This window comes from Bos taurus, chromosome 17, assembly GCF_002263795.3.
Source record: "Bos taurus isolate L1 Dominette 01449 registration number 42190680 breed Hereford chromosome 17, ARS-UCD2.0, whole genome shotgun sequence".
NCBI lineage: Eukaryota > Metazoa > Chordata > Mammalia > Artiodactyla > Bovidae > Bos > Bos taurus.
Genome location: NC_037344.1, coordinates 48,579,647 through 48,599,837, shown reverse-complemented (window position 1 = coordinate 48,599,837; position 20,191 = coordinate 48,579,647). Strand labels below are relative to the sequence as shown.

The 20,191-nt window shown below is 41.2% G+C and overlaps 1 protein-coding gene across 1 annotated transcript in view; it reads left to right on the top strand.

Moving 5' to 3' along the window:
• Positions 1 to 20,191, top strand: part of TMEM132C (transmembrane protein 132C) — a 452,840-nt gene that overhangs the window by 269,043 nt on the left and 163,606 nt on the right. The window contains exon 3 of the mRNA XM_024977666.2: positions 10,073 to 10,219. Within this exon, the coding sequence (XP_024833434.1) occupies positions 10,073 to 10,219 (147 nt within the window). The remainder of the gene's footprint in view (positions 1 to 10,072; positions 10,220 to 20,191) is intronic.

The following is a 20,191-nucleotide window of genomic DNA, read 5'->3' as shown; positions in this document are numbered from 1 at the left end:
CCATGTAAGGTCACATTCGAAGGTATTGGGGGTTACAATTTAACATGAATTTGTAGGGAAACGTACAGTTCAACCCATAGTAGCAGCTATTTATATTTTTCCTTTTCTACCTACTCTGAGGATCAGATTCAGCCCCTCGGCAGCCTTATAGGGCCAGAGACCAAGTGGTACCTTGCTCCCTCCCACAACCCCCACTCAAGACACACAGACACACAAGACACACATGCCAGGATCTATTGCAGCATCTTCTAGAAGTACAATGGCTTTGAGAAGCTTCTAGAGAGTGCTTTTCACATGGTAATTAGAGCTGACCCTGAGATGGATGGCTTGGAAGATGGAAATTAGGCTTCCTGTGTTCAAAAATTTGTACTGAACATTGATTTTCTTTAAGGAACGTTTAATCATCCCTGTATTACACCTGAGTCGGGCACATTTTTGAATAGGGGAGGAAATGTTTAACCACTAGAAAATGTGATCGTATAATAGCATCAATTATAAACATGTGATATACATGCGCCAGCTCAGGTACAGTCAGGCAAGACAGGAAGCACCACCAGGGCTGGTCCACACTTGAGTCCTGTGTTGATGCATCTCAGTATCCCAGTATCCAGGATGGCACCTGCTAGGAAAAGTCGGTCCTCGATATTAACATGATAGAGGAAAAGAACATGTCAGTGTTATTCAGAGCTGTCTCTGAAAATCCCCCACAACCAGCAGCAGCAGCCCTACACACTGGGGCAGGGGTAGGGGGCAGTGTCTGTGGACGACCAGTGAACTAAGGCCATCCCCTTGGCACAGATGATGAAAAAGAGCAAGGTCAATTGCATGACTTTCTCAAGATCATGGAGCTCATCACAGCAGATGCAGGACCAGAAGCTGGGTTTCCTGCATCTGGTTCACTGCCTTCCTCTCCACACTGGATGCTGAAACAAAGGCTGCTCTCACATCACCATGGACCAAGGGCTCCGACTCCTTCCCTAGAAACCAGGCATCCTCATGTTTTATCCTCTAAGCCCACTGTTCTAACACTGACTATCATTGCAAAACTTCTCATCCTGGGTGGGACCCAAATTCCTGCAACAGCTAGTTCTTTGAAGTAAATAGGAACACCCATCGACCTCAGTAAAGAAAACACCTAATTAACAAGATTGGGCCCTTTAAAACCTGTGCCTTCCTCTCATCTCAGCAGCTCATCTCACCACCCAAGTCAGAGATGAAACCAGCCTCTGCACCAGTCAACAAGAATCCTCCTATTTTCTTGAACCATGAAGTGGAAAGAACAATTTGTAGCTTCAGTGAAACCTCCAGTCTTGAGCAAAATTCAGATGCAGCAAAACCCAATTTCAAGTGAAGTCACATTTCATGAGGCAGTCCTTGTGGACAGTCGAGGTGGGAGGCATCCCTGCCTTAGGACAAAGGAGGGGCTTTTATATGCTAATGTGTCTTTAATCTTTGTCTCTTAAGCATACCTTGGCCTTCTCAGGGCCATGGTGGCAAGTATGTTTTAGCAAAATCATTTAGCAAATCATTTTAAGGTAAGACTTGGAAGAAGTTTCTAAAGAAAAAGTGCAGCTGCAGCTGATAAGCTCTTGCTGCTCTGTGTGTGATGCGAATTTGCGCACCCCGGGCCTGAAAGGTGGAGATGGGGTTTATCATCACTTCCCACCCTGCTGGTTCCCTTCTGGTAACCACCTTTGCTTGGCAACTTCTCAGTTCAGTTCAGTTGCTCAGTTGTGTCCAACTCTTTGCAACCCTATGGACTGCAGCATGTCAGGCCTCCCTGTCCATCTCCAGCTCCTGGAGTTTACTCAAACTCATGTCCATCGAGTCGGTGATGCCATCTAACCATCTCATCCTCTGTTCCCTACTCCTCTCGCCTTCAATCTTTCCCAGCATCAGGGTCTTTTCAAATGTGAATTCTTCACATCAGGTGGCCAAAGTATCGGAATTTCAGCTTCAACATCAGTCCTTCCAATGAATATTCAGGACTGATTTCCTTTAGGACGGACTGGTTGGATCTCCTTGAAGTCCATGGGGCCCTCAAGAGTCTTCTCCAACACCACAGTTCAAAAGCATCATTTCTTCAGCACTCAGCTTTCTTTATAGTCCAACTCTCACATCCATACATGACTACTAGAAAAACCATAGCTTTGACTAGATGGACCTTTGCTGGCAAAGTAATGTGTCTGCTTTTTAATATGCTATCTAGGTTGGTCACAACTTTCCTTCCAAGGAGTAAGCGTCTTTTAATTTCATGGCTGCAGTCACCATCTGCAGTGATTTTGGAGCCCCCAAAAATAAAGTCTGACACTGTTTCCCCACCTATTTGCCATGAAGTAATGGGACCAGATGCCATAATCTTAGCATTCTGAATGTTGAGTTTTAAGCCAGCTTTATCACTCTCCTCTTTCACCTTCATCAAGAGGCTCTTTAGTTCTTCGTTTTGCCATAACCGTGGTGTCATCTGCATATATGAGGTTATTGATGTCTCTCCTGGCAATCTTAATTCCAGCTTGTGCTTCTTCCATTCCAGCATTTCTCATAATGTACTCTGTTCAGTTCAGTTCAGTCGCTCAGTCGTGTCTGACCCTGCGACCCCATGAATCGCAGCACGCCAGGCCTCCCTGTCCATCACCAACTCCCGGAGTTCACTCAGACTCACGTCCATTGAGTCAGTGATGCCATCCAGCCATCTCATCCTCTGTCGTCCCCTTCTCCTCCTGCATATACGTTAAATAAGCAGGGTTACAATATACAGCCTTGATGTATGCCTTTCCCGATTTGGAACCAGTCTGTTGTTCCATGTCCAGTTCTAACTGTTGCTTCCTGACCTACATACAGATTTCTCAAGAGGCAGGTCAGATCGTCTGGTATTCCCACCTCTTTCAGAATTTTCCACAGTTTATTGTGATCCACACACTCAAAGGCTTTGGCATAGTCAATAAAGCAAAAGTAGATATTTTTCTGGAACTCTCTTGCTTTTTTGATGATCCAGTGGATGTTGGCAATTTGATCTCTGGTTCCTCTGCTTTTTCTAAGTGCAGCTTGAACATCTGAAAGTTTACAGTTCATGTATTGTTGAAGCCTGGCTTGAAGAATTTTGAGCATTACTTTGCTAGCATGTGAGATGGGTGCAATTGTGCAGTAGTTTGAGCATTCTTTGGCATTGCCTTTCTTTGGGATTGGAATGAAAACTGACCTTTTCCAGTCCTGTGGCCACTGCTGAGTTTTCCAAATTTGCTGGTATATTGAGTGCAGCACTTTCACAGCATCATCTTTCAGGATTTGAAATAGCTCAACTGGAATTCCATCACCTCCACTAGCTTTGTTCGTAGTGATGTTTTCTAAGGCCCACTTGACTTTACATTTCAGGATGTCTGGCTGTAGGTGAGTGATCACACCATCGTGATTATCTGGGTCATAAAGATCTTTTTTGTACAGTTCTTCTGTGTATTCTTGCCACCTCTTCTTAATATCTTCTGCTTCTGTTAGGTCCATACCATTTCTGTCCTTTATTGAGCCCATCTGCATGAAATGTTCCCTTAGTATCTCTAATTTTCTTGAAGGGATCTTTAGTCTTTCCCATTCTATTGTTTTCCTCTATTTCTTTGTACTGATCACTGAGGAAGGCTTTCTCATCTCTCCTTGCTATTCTTTGGAACTCTGCATTCAAATGGGTATATCTTTTCTTTTCTCCTTTGCCTTTTGCTTCTGTTCTTTTCATAGCTATTTGTAAGGCCTCCTCAGACAACCATTTTGCCTTTTTGCATTTCTTTTTCTTGGGGATGGGCTTGATCCCTGCTTTCTGTACAGTGTCACAAACCTCTGTCCACAGTTTCAGGCACTCTGTCTATCAGATCTAGGCCCTTAAATCTATTTCTCACTTCCACTGTATAATCATAAGGAATTTGATTTAGGTCATACCTGAATGGTCTAGTGGCTTTCTCTACTTTATTCAATTTAAGTCTGAATTTGGCAATAAGGAGTTCATGATCTGAGCCACAGTCAGCTCCTGGTCTTGTTTTTGCTGACTGTTTAGAGCTTCTCCATCTTTGGCTGCAAACAGTGTAATCAATCTGATTTTGGTGTTGACCATCTGGTGATGTCCATGTATAGAGTCTTCTCTTGTGTTGTTGGAAGAGGGTGTTTACTATGACCAGCGTGTTCTCTTGGCAAAACTCTGTTAACCTTTGCCCTGCTTCATTCTGTACTCCAAGGCCAAATTTGCCTGTTATTCCAGGTGTTTCTTGACTTCCTACTTTTGCATTCCAGTCCCCTATAATGAAAAGAACATCTTTTTTGGGTGTTAGTTCTAGAAAGTCTTGTAGGTCTTCATAGAACCATTCAACTTCAGCTTCTTCAGCATTACTGGTCAGGGCATAGACTTGGATTACTGTGGTATTGAATGGTTTGCCTTGGAAACAAACAGAGATCATTATGTCATTTTTGAGATTGCATCCAAGTACTGCATTTTGGACTCTTTTGTTGACTATGATGGCTACTCCATTTCTTCTAAGGGATTCTTGCCCACAGTAGTAGATATAATGGTCATCTGAGTTAAATTCACCCATTCCAGTCCATTTTAGTTCGCTGATTCCTAAAATGTTAACGATCACTCTTGCCATCTCCTGTTTGACCACTTCCAAATTGCCTTGATTCATGGAGCTAACATTCCAGGTTCCTGTGCAATTTGTTCTTTACAGCATGGGACTTTACTTCCACCACCAGTCACATCCACAACTGGGTGTTGTTTTTGCTTTGGCTCTGTCTCTTCTTTCTTTCTGGAGTTATTTCTTCACTCATCTCGAGTAGCATATTGGGCACCTACCAGCCTGGGTAGTTCATCTTTCAGTGTCCTGTCTTTTTGCCTTTTCATACTGTTCATGGGTTCTCAAGGCAAGAATACTGAAGTAGTTTGCCATTTCCTTCACCAGTGGTCCGCGTTTTGTCAGAACTCTCCACCATGACCCGTCCATCTTGGGTGGACCTATACAGCATGGCTCATAGTGTCATTGAGTTAGACAAGGCTGTGGACCATGTGATCAGGTTAGCTTTCTGTGATTGTGGTTTTCAATCTGTCTGCCCTCTGATGAAGAAGGATAAAAGGCTTATGGAAGCTTCCTGATGGGAGAGACTGACTGAGGGGGAAACTTTGTCTTGTTCTGACGGGTGGGTCCATGCTCAGTAAATCTTGCCTGTTAATTATTCACAGCAATTTATCTCCTCCAACTTGTAAGGTTAGCAGGACAGGGCTGTGTGCATGTATAATTTTTTAAACTATTCCTTTCATAAGATAACTTTGCATGTAGTTTAAGAAATCAAATAATTCTGCAGAGTTTGTTGGTAAAAACTGTATCTAGCATTCTCAAAGTGGCAAAATTACAGGAATAGAGAACAGATCAGAGTCTGTGGGGGCTAAGTGGTGGGCGGGCATGACTATTAAGGAGTAACATTAGGGAGTGTCTTTATGGTGGTGGAATTCTTCTGTGTTCTGGTGTCGTGATGATTCCTTTAATCTACACATGTGATATGATTTTTATAGAACTACACCACTCCCCCCCCAAAATGCAGGTGACAGATGTAGAGAACAGGTTTGTGGTTGCCAAGGGGGATGGGAATAGCAGAGGGATACATTGGGAGTTTAGGATTAGCAGATGCAAACTATCTGACACAGAACAGTAAGCAACAAGGTCCTACTGTATGGCACAGGGAACTCTATTCAGTATCCAGTGATAAACCATCATGGAAAAGAATGTGAAAAAGAATATATGCATATTTATATATCTATATTTATATATATATATATATATATATATATATATATATATATAGTACATAATGGAATCACTTTGCTATACAGCAGATATTAACACCACACTGTAAACCAACTATACTTCAGTAAAATATTTTTATAAAAGTGCACATGAATACCAGTGACATGTAAACAGGGTGTGAACGTCAGTTCATAGCATGGTAGCAGCGTCAGTGTCCTGGTTTTGAAAATGTACTATGACCACGTATGAGAACATTACAGGGGGAAGCTGGGGGAAGGTGTATAAGAATTCTTTACTTCCTGTTAATCTCAAACTATCAACCTATTTCAAAATTACAAATTATTTTGCAAAAAAATAGTGCAGTATGTTGTTCCCTTCTACAGCCTTTCTCCACATACAGAAGCAAAATTCCTACTTGTTTGGCATTTATGGCATCACTAAGCAACATAAGGTTGATCATTCTTCATTTTTAAAAATTTATTTCATTAAAGTGTTGTGTTACTTTCTGCTGCACAACAAAGGGATTTAGTTTTACATATATATACAATCTTTTTCATATTCTTTTTCATTATGGTTTATCATAAGATGTTGTATAGAATTCCCTGTGCTCTGCAGTAAGACCTTGTTTTTTTTATTTATCTTATATACACTAGTTTGCATCTGCTAATCCCAATCTCCCAAACCATCCCTCCCTCATTCATTTGTTTAGCTTTAGGCAATAGCTATAAAATATTTCACTATGAAGAATAAGAATCTATCTTTTCTCCCCATCTTTTCTGTGTCTCCATCTCACCATTAATACTTTTTATTTAGATTATCTAGATTAATAATCTGTTTAAAATATTATAAGTACGTGTACTAATCACAGTAAAACCAAGTATTAAATAATGATGACTCTTCTGCATAATAATGGTGTAGTCCCAAAATTAAAAACTAATTTGGTTTTATTATTTTTCTTCATTTTCTGTGTTTGGTTCTTATTTAGTCTCCAACTCTTTGCTCTTATTTAGTCCCCAATCTCCATTATATCTCCATTCAAATATTTTCACATCGACTTTACAAGGAAATTTGCAGTTTCCTGGAGACCTCATAGACAGACTCTTGTCCACGCTGGTGCTCAGCTATTATCCAGGACCTCTGTTCACCATGAACCTACTGTGCATCTGTCATGTTTTTTTTATCTTCACTTCCTGGGTCTCACAATTTCTTTCTATATTTACCCCCTTGTTTGATGGAGCACATCCTCAAGTAGTTTTCTGAGCAAGGGTGTAGGAAGTCAATTTTTGGAGAACTTGCATATCCGAAATGTTTTCTTCATCAGTAGGCTGGATATCAAATGGTAGGTTGGAAATCATTTCCACTTTGATTTTTGAAGATTTTTAAAATTTTTCTTTCTCTAACTGTGGCAAGTAGGGGGCTACTCATTGTGGCGGCTTCCCTTATTGCAGAGAATGTGTTCTAGGAAGGCTGGGCTTCAGTAGCTGTGGCACACAGGCTTGGTTGACGTGCAGCATGTGGGATCTTCCCAGACCAGGGATGGAAGCCATGTCCCCTGCATTGGCAGGTGGATTCTTAACCACTGGACCACCAGGGAAGTCCTGAAGGTATTTTTGATCACCTTCTAGTTCCCAGAGTGACTGTGGTGAATCTTGTATCCATTCTGATGCCTGATCCTTTCTCGGTCTGGAGGACTGCAGAATTCACCTATCTGTGTTCAGTGTCCTGAGCTGTATCAGTCCTCTGTCTTGGGTTCATCACCCAGTTAGACCTTCCTATTTGGACACCACTATCCTTTCATTTGGGTAAATTTCTTTCAATTACTGCGTTGGTGATTCCTGCTCTCCCTTTTGTGTGTTTTTATATTGCTCAGATGTTGAACCTCAAAGTAATTCTCTTCCATTTCTTTTTTTTTTTCCTACTTCCTAAAACATATGTCTTCAACTCTATCCATCAACTGTTCCACTGACTTTCCATTTCTGTGTGTGTTAGTCACTCAGTCGTGTTTGACTCTGTGCAGCCTCACAGACTGTAGCCCACCAGGCCCCTCTGCCCATGGGATTCTCCAGGCAAGAATATTGGAGTGGGTTGCCATTTCCTTCTCCAATTCTGCTGTACTATTTTTTAATTTCCAAGGGCTCATTTCTTTCCCCTTTTGGGTTTACTAGATAGCAGTCTGTTTTTGTTTCAGGACTGCAGTATCTTCTCTGATGGCTCTGTGAATGTGAACGATTGTGTATTTTGCTAATTTTGGTCTTTCCTGCATAGGCTATATTTTCTACAGATTTCTTTTGCTTTCTTTTTTTTTTTTTTTCACTTTGTTCCCTGTGTCATGTAGAAACTTTTCTCAGAGTCCTAAGCTTCTTGATTCTTATTTGCTCATGTAAAGAAAAAATGAGGGCCTAAAAATCCATTAGAAGCTCTGAGTCCATGAGTGGGGCTTGCTGACTACAAGCTTTACTGAACAGCAACCTGGCTGGCTGGTTGGAGAGGCTGCAGGACCAGTACCTGATGATCTAGAATATGGTATTTCTCCCAGAGGGTGAAAGTCCAGCTTTGGGGACAAAGTCCCAGGAATCTCTGAGTTTGGTGTGCACTGTGTCACGTGACTCCACACATGTTTTGCGGCATGGTAACCCGAGTCTCGGGTCTTCATGGTCCCTCAGGCCTGATGGGGAGTCTGGCAGCCACCCTGTTAGAGGGAAACAGAAGGGCATTTATATCTGGCTTCTTCGTAAACACACTTTTCGCTAATCCTCCATATTTTAGCCCTCATAGACTCCCACTTTTAGTGGTCCCACTGAGACGGGGAGGTTTCATGGTCTAAACTCTATCTGTCCTTAGCTATTCTCGCCGACAGCTCACAACTTAGTTTGGAAGTTCAGCTGATGATTTCACCCCGTTGGACATCAGCGTTCAGGTCTCCAAGTCATTTACATTTGCTTCGTCTCTCCTCCTTATCTTCCTGGGTCTTTAAAAATAGTCCCCTCGTACTGCCCTAGTGGTCCAGTGGGTAAGACTCTGCCTGCCAGTGCAGGGGACATGAGTTCGGTCCTTGGTCCAGAAAAATCACACAGGCCAGGGGGCAGTCAAGCCTGTGTGCCAGCTACTGAAACTCACATGTCCTGGAGCCCATGCTCCACAAGAGAAGCCACTGCCATGAGTAGCCCACACACAACTAGAGAGTCGCCCCCTCACGGCAACCAGAGAAAGCCCACATGCAGCAATGAAGACTCGGTGCCACCAAAAATGAACAAGATAAAATAAAAAATTTTTTTAAATAAAATAAAAATAAAAATAGTCCCCTCAACTTCCCTTTAAATGGAATTTGGGAAGAAAGGAAAAGTAGGTATTTGTGTTCAATCTGCTGCTTTTCTCACCAGTTTATTGATGGGAAGACTGAGGTTCAGAAAGGCTAAGAGATGTGGCCAAAACAACAATTCTAAGAGAAGCACTTTGTCTTTTTAAAAAGTCCATGGATAGTGTATTCAGCCGAGCTTATTTCCAGAGGAGACCTGGCAGGTCACATGAAGCAGGTCAGGGACCTCCCTGGAGCAATACAACAATAACATTTATTAAGTGCTTGTTGTATACCTGGCACTGTTCTGATTTCTTTATATATGTTATTAATAATACATTTCATCATCACAACAGCTTTATAGCATAGGTTACTATTAACATATCCATTTACAGAGGAAGAAAGTAAGACACAAAGAGTTTATTATTTATCCAAAGTCACATAGCTACAAAGTGGAGAAAGCAGCGTGTGCACCTCCACCAGGGGTTCTGAACCTGGGCACATTGGGCACTTGGAACTTGTTAACTCGTGTTGGGGGACACTGTTCTGTGCCTTGGGAGGCTCTTTTAGCTGCTCCCTAGATGCCAGCCCTACCCCCATAGTTGAGACAACCAAAGATGTCTCCAGACATCAGCACGTGGTCCCTGCAGGACATAGCCACCCCTGATTGACAATGACTAGCCTGTGCAGATGTGCTTTTCTCCTGACCCCTTGGCTGTGCTACTCCTTGGTTTGGGGGTCTGTCGGGGGGCCCTCTTCCCTCATCAGATCTGAACAGCAAATTCCACGATTCCTGGGTCTGTGGGAAGATCCCCGCCCACTCCAATCACCAATCCTCATCCTACCCCTCTAGGACCCCTTGTCTGTGGGTGCCACTGGATATGAAATAAAAGAAGAAAAATGAAAAGGCAGGGCGCTCAGCTGAGTGGAGCATGGGCGCATTTGGAAAGGCCGAGTCATTAATCTCTCGGTTCTCTCTCTCTTGCCCTCTTCATCTCCGCAGAGCCAAGGTGAAGAAGGGGGTGAACATCCTGAGCACGCGGACCAGCGAGCCTCGGCAGTGGGACGTCAAGCAGGAGATGGGGAACGGAGGCAAACACGCCACCACCGCTGTGGTGTGCCAGCGACTGGCGCCAGGCGCGCGCAACAGGTAAGAGGGAGGGGCTCCCTCTCGATTGGTGACCCAGGCTTCCAAGACCCGTTCTCCACCTAAGAGCCCTGCCTTAGACTCACGTTAACCACTGCTTAGTCGAGCTGTCACACCTTGGTTCGACAATCTGGAGACACTTAACATCACCAGCAGGACCTTTTGGCATCTCCGGTAGGAAGGACAGGGCCCTGATTCCCAGGGTCTCTCCTCTTCGGGTTTTGAAACAGAGATTAGCTTGCAAGGTCTAGTCTGCTTTGTTCAGGCTCATTCATTCTCCTCATATACACTCATGTCCTGGAGGCTGTGGCATCTCCGGTTGCCCTTGCTTATCAGAGGCTGCTTTCTTACAACGTGTTCGCCCTTTGTGCAAAGTGTGTGATTCTGTGATTTATACTAAGAAATACATATTTGGTCTTTGTGCCTGTTCCTGGCACAGAGCTTTGAAAATCCTTGGACTTTACAAGGATGAGAACATCAAAGTGACTCTTGTTTATGTCAATAAGGTGACTTTTGGAAAGCCTCCTAGTTCACCTTAAGATGCAGGCTGGTTGCCAGGGGAACCAAGGCTGTGATTAGAAGCCTGGAGTATTCAGCCCCACCTCCTGGCCTCCTGGGTGGAGAGGGGAACTGAAGACTGAGTTCAGTAGCCAGTGGCCAATATGAGTTAATCAATGGTGCTCATGGAATGAAGCCTCTTTAAAAACAAAACAAAAGACTGAGTTTGGAGAGCTTCCGGGGTGGTGATCAGGTGGAGACCCAGGGACAGTAGCACCTGGAGAGGGCCTGGGAACTTGCCCATACCTCGCTCTGTGCGTGTCTTTCATCTGGCTATTCCTGAGTTATAGCCTTTCATAATAACCAGTATTTTAGTAAGCGAAGTGTTTCTCTGAGTTCTGTGAGCCACTCTAGCTAATTAAAGGAACCCAAGGAGGGGGTCATGGGATCCTTCGATCTATAATAGATCGGTCAGAAGCATAGGTAACAAGCTGGGCTTGCAGTTGGCATCTGAAGGTGGGAGTGGTCTCATGGAACTGAGCCCTCAACCTTTGGGATCAGACACTGTCAGTAGAGAGTGTCAGAATTGAGTTGAATTGTAGGACAGCCAGCTGGTCAGAGAATTGTGTGGTGGTGGTGGAAAAAAAGACACACATCAGAACTGGTGTCAGGATCATAAAGGATTAGACTTAGTCTTCAGTGAAGAGGAATATCAAAATGAAAGCTGACTCTCAGTGGCAACAATGCATAAAGGATGCTCTGTGAGCTTCTAGATAGACATCCTGGATTATTATTTAACATAATTGCTTTCCCTGTATAAAATCAACACTTACTCATCTGAGAATATTTGTGAAAATAGTTAGACAAGAAAGAAACTAAAATGATGTATCAGTATCTCTTCTACCTAGGGACTTCCCAGGTGATGCTAATGGTGATGAACCGAACTGCTAATGCAGGAGACGTAAGAGACATGGGTTCGATCCCATGTCTTGATCGGGAAGATCCCCTGGGGGAGGCATGGCAACCCACTTCAGTATTCTTACCTGGAGTATTCTACAGACAGAGGAGCCTGGCGGTCTACAGTCCATAGGGTCGTGTAGAGTCAGACACAACTGAAGTGACTTAATATGCACACACGCATCACTTCTACCTAAGGATAATCCACTGCTAATATGTTGGTTCATTTTCTTCCCACATATTATACATAGATAACATTTGTGTATAATAAATATGTAGTAGATTTATTTTTTTTAACAAATCTGGTATCATAGTATATATCCTGTTGCTTAATATCTTAAACATTTCATACACACACACACACACACACACACACACACATTGTGTGTGCTCAGTCACTCAGTAGTGTCTGACTCTGCAGCCCTGTGGACTGTAGCCCACCTCTGTCCATGGGATTCTCCAGGCAAAAATACCAGAATGAGTTGCCATGCCCTTCTTCAGGGGATCTTCCTGACCCAGAAATCAAACTTGCATCTCTTGCATCTCCTGCATCAGCAGGTGAATTCTTTACCATCAGTGCCACCATGGCCAATATGTATATATTTATATATAAATATATAGTCGACTTGGCCATTTCTTTTTTGCTTAAGGTGGCTTCTTCGACTTGTCCATTTCTCTTTTGCTTAAGGTGGCTTCTTAGAATCAAAAAGTTTGATTGTGTTTTAGGGCTCTTGATACAGTCTGTCAGTGTGTTTTCTTGACGGGATTAACTATATATATATATATATATTGCCCATGCCATGCAACATGTGGGATCTTTGTCCCCAACCAGGGATCAAACCCCTGCCCCCTGCAAGTCCCTAAATTTCACTTATATTGATAACATCTTCCTTTGACATTATTTCCTCAAAAAACTTTTAAGATTCCATCACATAGATTTCAAAGAAGGCAATGGTAACCCACTCCAGTACTCTTGCCTGGAAAATCCCATGGATGGAGGAGCCTGGTGGGCTGCCATCTATGGGGTCGCACAGAGTCAGACATGACTGAAGCGACTTAGCAGCAGCAGCACATAGATTTAACTCTACATTAATCACTATATCCATATTTGAGGATATTTAACTTGTTTCCAAGTTGGATTCTTATAGATAATGCAGCACTAAACTACCTTCCTGGAGAAGGCAATGGCAACCCACTCCAGCACTCTTGCCTAGAGAATTCTGTGGACAGGGGAGCCTGGTAAAGCTACTGTCCATGGGGTCACACAGAGTCAGACACAACTGAAGCGACTTAGCATGCATGCATGCAAACTACCTTCCACAGGCAGGAGACAACTTGTCCACTTTTGTTTTGCTTAAGGTGGCTTCTTAGACTCAAAAAGTTTGATCATTTTTTAGTGATGCAGTCTGTCAGCATCTTTTCTTGAAGGGATTAGCACTATAGGAAGAAATATCCAGTTCCATTATTGGACATATTTTCTTCAGTGAATACGCCAAGGCTGCCAAGAAAAACTCTGCAAATGCTCCACTTCATTGAGAAACACCCAGTTCTTTTACTTGTAAAACTTCTTACTCCATCCTGCCTTCATTGTGCAGCCAAAAAACACATCTGGTGTCCTGAACAGCTTACTAGATCAAACACCAGCCTTCACCATCATGCTCCCAAGAAAGATTCTTAGTACATCTCGGGGTGAGGGTTGAGTGTCCAAATGTCTCAACTTGTGAAAACATGGTCAGAAGGAGATGTGTGCACGGGTCCCTTGCTCTAAGCAGAAGAACAGAAATTGAATTAAATCTCCTGAATCAAATGCACATAAAATCTAATTAACCCCACAAGATTAGTGTTGATTATGCAGATTAAAGGGAATGTGTTCATTAGCAGGCAGTGGATTTATGTATGTAAATAGCCCTTTTTATTTATTTATTTAAATTTTATTTTATTTTTAAACTTTACATAATTGTATTAGTTTTGCCAAATATCAAAATGAATCCGCCACAGGTATACATGTGTTCCCCATCCTGAACCCTCCTCCCTCCTCCCTCCCCATACCATCCCTCTGGGTCGTCCCAGTGCTCTAGCCCCAAGCATCCAGTATTGTGCATCGAACCTGGACTGGCATCTCGTTTCATACATGATATTTTACATGTTTCAATGCCATTCTCCCAAATCTTCCCACCCTCTCCCTCTCCCATAGAGTCCATAAGACTGTTCTATACATCAGTGTCTCTTTTGCTGTCTCGTACACAGGGTTATTGTTATCATCTTTCTAAATTCCATATATATGTGTTAGTATACTGTATTGGTGTTTTTCCTTCTGGCTTACTTCACTCTGTATAATAGGCTCCAGTTTCATCCACCTCATTAGAACTGATTCAAATGTTTTCTTTTTAATGGCTGAGTAATACTCCATTGTGTATATGTACCATAGCTTTCTTATCCATTCATCTGCTGATGGACATCTAGGTTGCTTCCATGTCCTGGCTATTATAAACAGTGCTGCGATGAACATTGGGGTACACGTGTCTCTTTCCCTTCTGGTTTCCTCAGTGTGTATGCCCAGCAGTGGGATTGCTGGATCATAAGGCAGTTCTATTTCCAGTTTTTTAAGGAATCTCCACACTGTTCTCCATAGTGGCTATACTAGTTTGCATTCCCACCAACAGTGGAAGAGGGTTCCCTTTTCTCCACACCCTCTCCAGCATTTATTATTTGTAGACTTTTGGATCGCAGCCATTCTGACTGGTGTGAAATGGTACCTCATCGTGGTTTTGATTTGCATTTCTCTGATAATGAGTGATATTGAGCATCTTTTCATGTGTTTGTTAGCCACCTGTATGTCTTCTTTGGAGAAATGTCTATTTAGTTCTTTGGCCCATTTTTTGATTGGGTCATTTATTTTTTGGAGTTGAGCTGTAGGAGTTGCTTGTATATTTTTGAGATTAGTTGTTTGTCAGTTGCTTCATTTGCTATTATTTTCTCTCATTCTGAATGCTGTCTTTTCACCTTGCTAATAGTTTCCTTTGATGTGCAGAAGCTTTTAAGGTTAATTAGGTCCCATTTGTTTATTTTTGCTTTTATTTCCAATATTCTGGGAGGTGGGTCATAGAGGATCCTGCTGTGATGTATGTCAGAGAGTGTTTTGCCTATGTTCTCCTCTAGGAGTTTTATAGTTTCTGGTCTTACGTTTAGATCTTTAATCCATTTTGAGTTTATTTTTGTGTATGGTGTTAGAAAGTGTTCTAGTTGCATTCTTTTACAAGTGGTTGACCAGATTTCCCAGCACCACTTGTTAAAGAGATTGTCTTTAATCCATTGTATATTCTTGCCTCCTTTGTCAAAGATAAGGTGTCCATATGTGTGTGGATTTATCTCTGGGCTTTCTATTTTGTTCCATTGATCTATATTTCTGTCTTTGTGCCAGTACCATACTGTCTTGATAACTGTGGCTTTGTAGTAGAGCCTGAAGTCAGGTAGGTTGATTCCTCCAGTTCCATTCTTCTTTCTCAAGATCGCTTTGGCTATTCAAGGTTTTTTGTATTTCCATACAAATTGTGAAATTACTTGTTCTAGCTCTGTGAAGAATACTGTTGGTAGCTTGATAGGGATTGCATTGAATCTATAAATTGCTTTGGGTATTATACTCATTTTCACTATATTGATTCTTCCAATCCATGAACATGGTATATTTCTCCATCTATTAGTGTCCTCTTTGATTTCTTTCACCAGTGTTTTATAGTTTTCTATATATAGGTCTTTGGTTTCTTTAGGTAGATATACTCCTAAGTATTTTATTCTATCCGTTGCAATGGTGAATGGAATTGTTTCCTTAATTTCTCTTTCTGTTTTCTCATTATTAGTGTATAGGAATGCAAGGGATTTCTGTGTGTTGATTTTACATCCTGCAACTTTACTATAGTCATTGATTAGTTCTAGTAATTTTCTGGTGGAGTCTTTAGGGTTTTCTGTGTAGAGGGTCATGTCATCTGCAAATAGTGAGAGTTTTACTTCTTCTTTTCCAATTTGGATTCCTTTTATTTCTTTTTCTGCTCTGATTGCTGTGGCCAAAACTTCCAAAACTATATTGAATAGTAATGGTGAAAGTGGGCACCCTTGTCTTGTTCCTGACTTTGGAGGAAATGCTTTCAATTTTTCACCACTGAGGATAATGTTTGCTGTGGGTTTGTCATATATAGCTTTTATTATGTTGAGGTATGTTCCTTCTATTCCTGCTTTCTGGAGAGTTTTTATCATAAATGGGTGTTGAATTTTGTCAAAGGCTTTCTCTGCATCTATTGAGATAATCATATGGTTTTTATTTTTCAATTTGTTAATGTGGTGTATTACATTGATTGATTTGCGGATATTGAAGAATCCTTGCATCCCTGGGATAAAGCCCACTTGGTCATGGTGTATGATCTTTTTAATGTGTTTTTGGATTCTGATTGCTAGAATTTTGTTAAGGATTTTTGCATCTATGTTCATCAGTGATATTGGCCTGTAGTTTTCTTTTTTTGTGGCATCTTTGTCAGGTTTTGGTATTAGGGTGATGGTGGCCTCATAGAATGAGTTTGGAAGTTTACCTTCCTCTGCAATTTTCTGGAAGAGTTTGAGCAGGATAGGTGTTAGCTCTTCTCTAAATTTTTGGTAGAATTCAGCTGTGAAGCCGTCTGGACCGGGGCTTTTGTTTGCTGGAAGATTGTTGATTACAGTCTCAATTTCCGTGCTTGTGATGGGTCTGTTAAAATTTTCTATTTCTTCCTGGTCCAGTTTTGGAAAGTTGTACTTTTCTAAGAATTTGTCCATTTCTTCCACGTTGTCCATTTTATTGGCATATAATTGTTGATAGTAGTCTCTTAGATCCTTTGTATTTCTGTGTTGTCTGTTGTGATCTCTCCATTTTTGTTTCTAATTTTATTGATTTGATTTTTCTCCCTTTGTTTCTTGATGAGTCTGGCTAATGGTTTGTCAATTTTATTTATCCTTTCAAAGAACCAGCTTTTGGTTTTGTTGATTTTTGCTATGGTCTCTTTTGTTTCTTTTGCATTTATTTCTGCTCTAAGTTTTAAGATTTCTTTCCTTCTACTAACCCTGGGGTTCTTAATTTCTTCCTTTTCTAGTTGCTTTAGGTGTAGAGTTAGGTTATTTATTTGACTTTTTTCTTGTTTCTTGAGGTGTGCCTGTATTTTTATGAACTTTCCCCTTAGGACTGCTTTTACTGTGTCCCACAGGTTTTGGGTTGTTGTGTTTTCATTTTCATTCGTTTCTATGCAAATTTTGATTTCTTTCTTGATTTCATCTGTGATTTGTTGGTTATTCAGCAGCGTGTTGTTCATCCTCCATATGTTGGAATTTTTAATAGTTTTTCTCCTGTAATTGAGATCTAATCTTACTGCATTGTGGTCAGAAAAGATGCTTGGAATGATTTCTATTTTTTTGAATTTACCAAGGCTAGGTTTATGGCCCAGGATGTGATCTATCCTGGAGAAGGTTCCATGTGCGCTTGAGAAAAAGGTGAAATTCATTGTTTTGGGATGAAATGTCCTATAGATATCAATTAGGTCTAACTGGTCTATTGTATCGTTTAAAGTTTGTGTTTCCTTGTTAATTTTCTGTTTAGTTGATCTATCCATAGGTGTGAGTGGGGTATTAAAGTCTCCCACTATTATTGTGTTATTGTTAATTTCTCCTTTCATACTTGTTAGCATTTGTCTTACATATTGCGGTGCTCCCGTGTTGGGTGCATATATATTTATAATTGTTATATCTTCTTCTTGGATTGATCCTTTGATCATTATGTAGTGACCATCTTTGTCTCTTTTCACAGCCTTTGTTTTAAAGTCTATTTTATCTGATATGAGTATTGCTACTCCTGCTTTCTTTTGGTCACTATTTGCATGGAAAATCTTTTTCCAGCCCTTCACTTTCAGTCTGTATGTGTCCCCTGTTTTGAGGTGGGTCTCTTGTAGACAACATATGTAGGGGTCTTATTTCTGTATCCATTCAGCCAGTCTTTGTCTTTTGGTTGGGGCATTCAACCCATTTACGTTTAAGGTAATTACTGATAAGTATGATCCCGTTGCCATTTACTTTATTGTTTTGGGTTCGAATTTATACACTGTTTTTGTGTTTCCTGTCTAGAGAATATCCTTTAGTATTTGTTGGAGAGCTGGTTTGGTGGTGCAGAATTCTCTCAGCTTTTGCTTGTCTGAAAAGCTTTTGATTTCTCCTTCATACTTGAATGAGATCCTTGCTGGGTACAATAATCTGGGCTGTAGGTTATTTTCTTTCATCATTTTAAGTATGTCTTGCCATTCCCTCCTGGCTTGAAGAGTTTCTATTGAAAGATCAGCTGTTATCCTTATGGGAATTCCCTTGTGTGTTATTTGTTGTTTTTCCCTTGCTGCTTTTAATATTTGTTCTTTGTGTTTGATCTTTGTTAATTTGATTAATATGTGCCTTGGGGTGTTTCGCCTTGGGTTTATCCTGTTTGGGACTCTCTGGGTTTCTTGGACTTGGGTGATTATTTCCTTCCCCATTTTAGGGAAGTTTTCAACTATTATCTCCTCAAGTATTTTCTCATGGTCTTTCTTTTTGTCTTCTTCTTCTGGAACCCCTATTATTCGAATGTTGTAGCATTTAATATTGTCCTGGAGGTCTCTGAGATTGTCCTCATTTCTTTTAATTCATTTTTCTTTTATCCTCTCTGATACATTTATTTCTACCATTCTATCTTCTAATTCACTAATCCTATCTTCTGCCTCTGTTATTCTACTATTTGTTGCCTCCAGAGTGTTTTTAATTTCATTTATTGCATTATTCATTATATATTGACTCTTTTTTATTTCTTCTAGGTCCTTGTTAAACCTTTCTTGCATCTTCTCAATCCTTGTCTCCAGGCTTAAATAGCCCTTTTTAAAAAAAGGTTTATTTTCATTTATTTATGGCCATGCTGGGTCTTCTTTGCTGCACTCAGGCTTTCTTTAGTTGCAGCAAGTGGAGGCTACTCTCTAGTTGCAGTGTCCAGGCTTTTCACTGTGGTGGCTTCTCTTGTGGAGGACAAAGATCTAGAACACAGGCTCAGTAGTTGTGGCACACAGGCTTAGCTGTCCTACAGCACGTGGAATCTTCCCAGACCAGGGATTAACCCATGGCCCTTACATTGACAGGAGGAATCTTACCACTTTACCACCTGGGAAACTGTGAGGATATCTCACTAGGCTATAATCACAGTGTCGGTCAGGCTTGGCTGGTCTCATCTGAAGGCTCAGGAATCCACTCCCTAGTTCATGTGGCTGTTGGGAGGATTCAGGTTCAAGGATTGCTGGACAGAGGACATCAGTGTCTTGTTCCTTACTGGGCATCCCTCTCCATCAGGGCAAGCACATGGAATGACGCAGGGAGAAAGAAAATGCCAGCAAAGGGAAGTCATAGTATTTTATAACCTAATCTTGCAAGTGACATATTGGTTGTGTCTTATTTCATTAGCGATCTGGGCTCCATTCAAGGGGAGGTAATGACCAAGGAGAGAGTGGATGAGTACCAGGAGATGGGGATGACTGGGAGTCATTTCACACTGCCTGTCTCACCTCAAATACTCTGCAAATTGGAGAAGACTTGTCTGTGAACTCTCCCAGGGCAGAAGGAAAGAATTGAATATGCAGAGATAAAGCATGATGGCATTCCAGGCAGAGGAGGAAGATGGCAAATGTTTAGATGTGTGAGGGTGAGTGATGGTCCTGGGCTGGAAGTAACACCATAAGGAGTTTCAGGGGTTAGTCTGGAAAGGTAAGCTTGGCCCTCTCATGGCAGGATGTGAATTACAGACCCATAGTTTAACCTCTCATTTTCTCAGTTGTTTATCTCCTACCCTAATCTTCCAATTGCTTTACTCTTTCAATTCGACTTAAGCTAGTTGATTAAAAGGGAAATTTTATGGTTCTACCTGTATTAGTGAGAGTTCTTAAATGTTCCTAAAGTGGTGATCCCGACTTATTTCAGCAGAAGAGGGATTTATTCAAAGGATATTGCAGGGAAGGCTGTAGAATCAGCTTAGAAAATGGTCAACACCAGCGGAATCTTAGCAATAGCCAAAAACTTGTCCCAAATCGTACTTTATCATGTACCACTTAGACCACTACACGAGAGTTTTCTCTTTTATAGTGTTTATTTTCTTTTATTTATTTTGCTGTGCCGGGTCTTAGTTGTGGCACACAGGATCTTTAATTGCAGCATGTGGGATCTAGTTCCCTTACCAGGGATTGAACCCAGGCCTACTGCATTGGAAGCTTGGAGTCTTAACCACTGAACCACCAGGTAAGTCCCAAGAGTTTTCTTTAAATTGTCTATTTATTGCTCTGGTTTTTAAAAGTTTCCCTTCATTCTTAGTAATAATGACCTTGAAATTGTATACTTAAGTTAGTTTCAATATGCATTACAATAAGTACAAAACTATAAGAATTGTTAAAAGTCATTTCCTTGGTGATTAGAACAGGGGCATAATTTATGCATATTCTTATCATA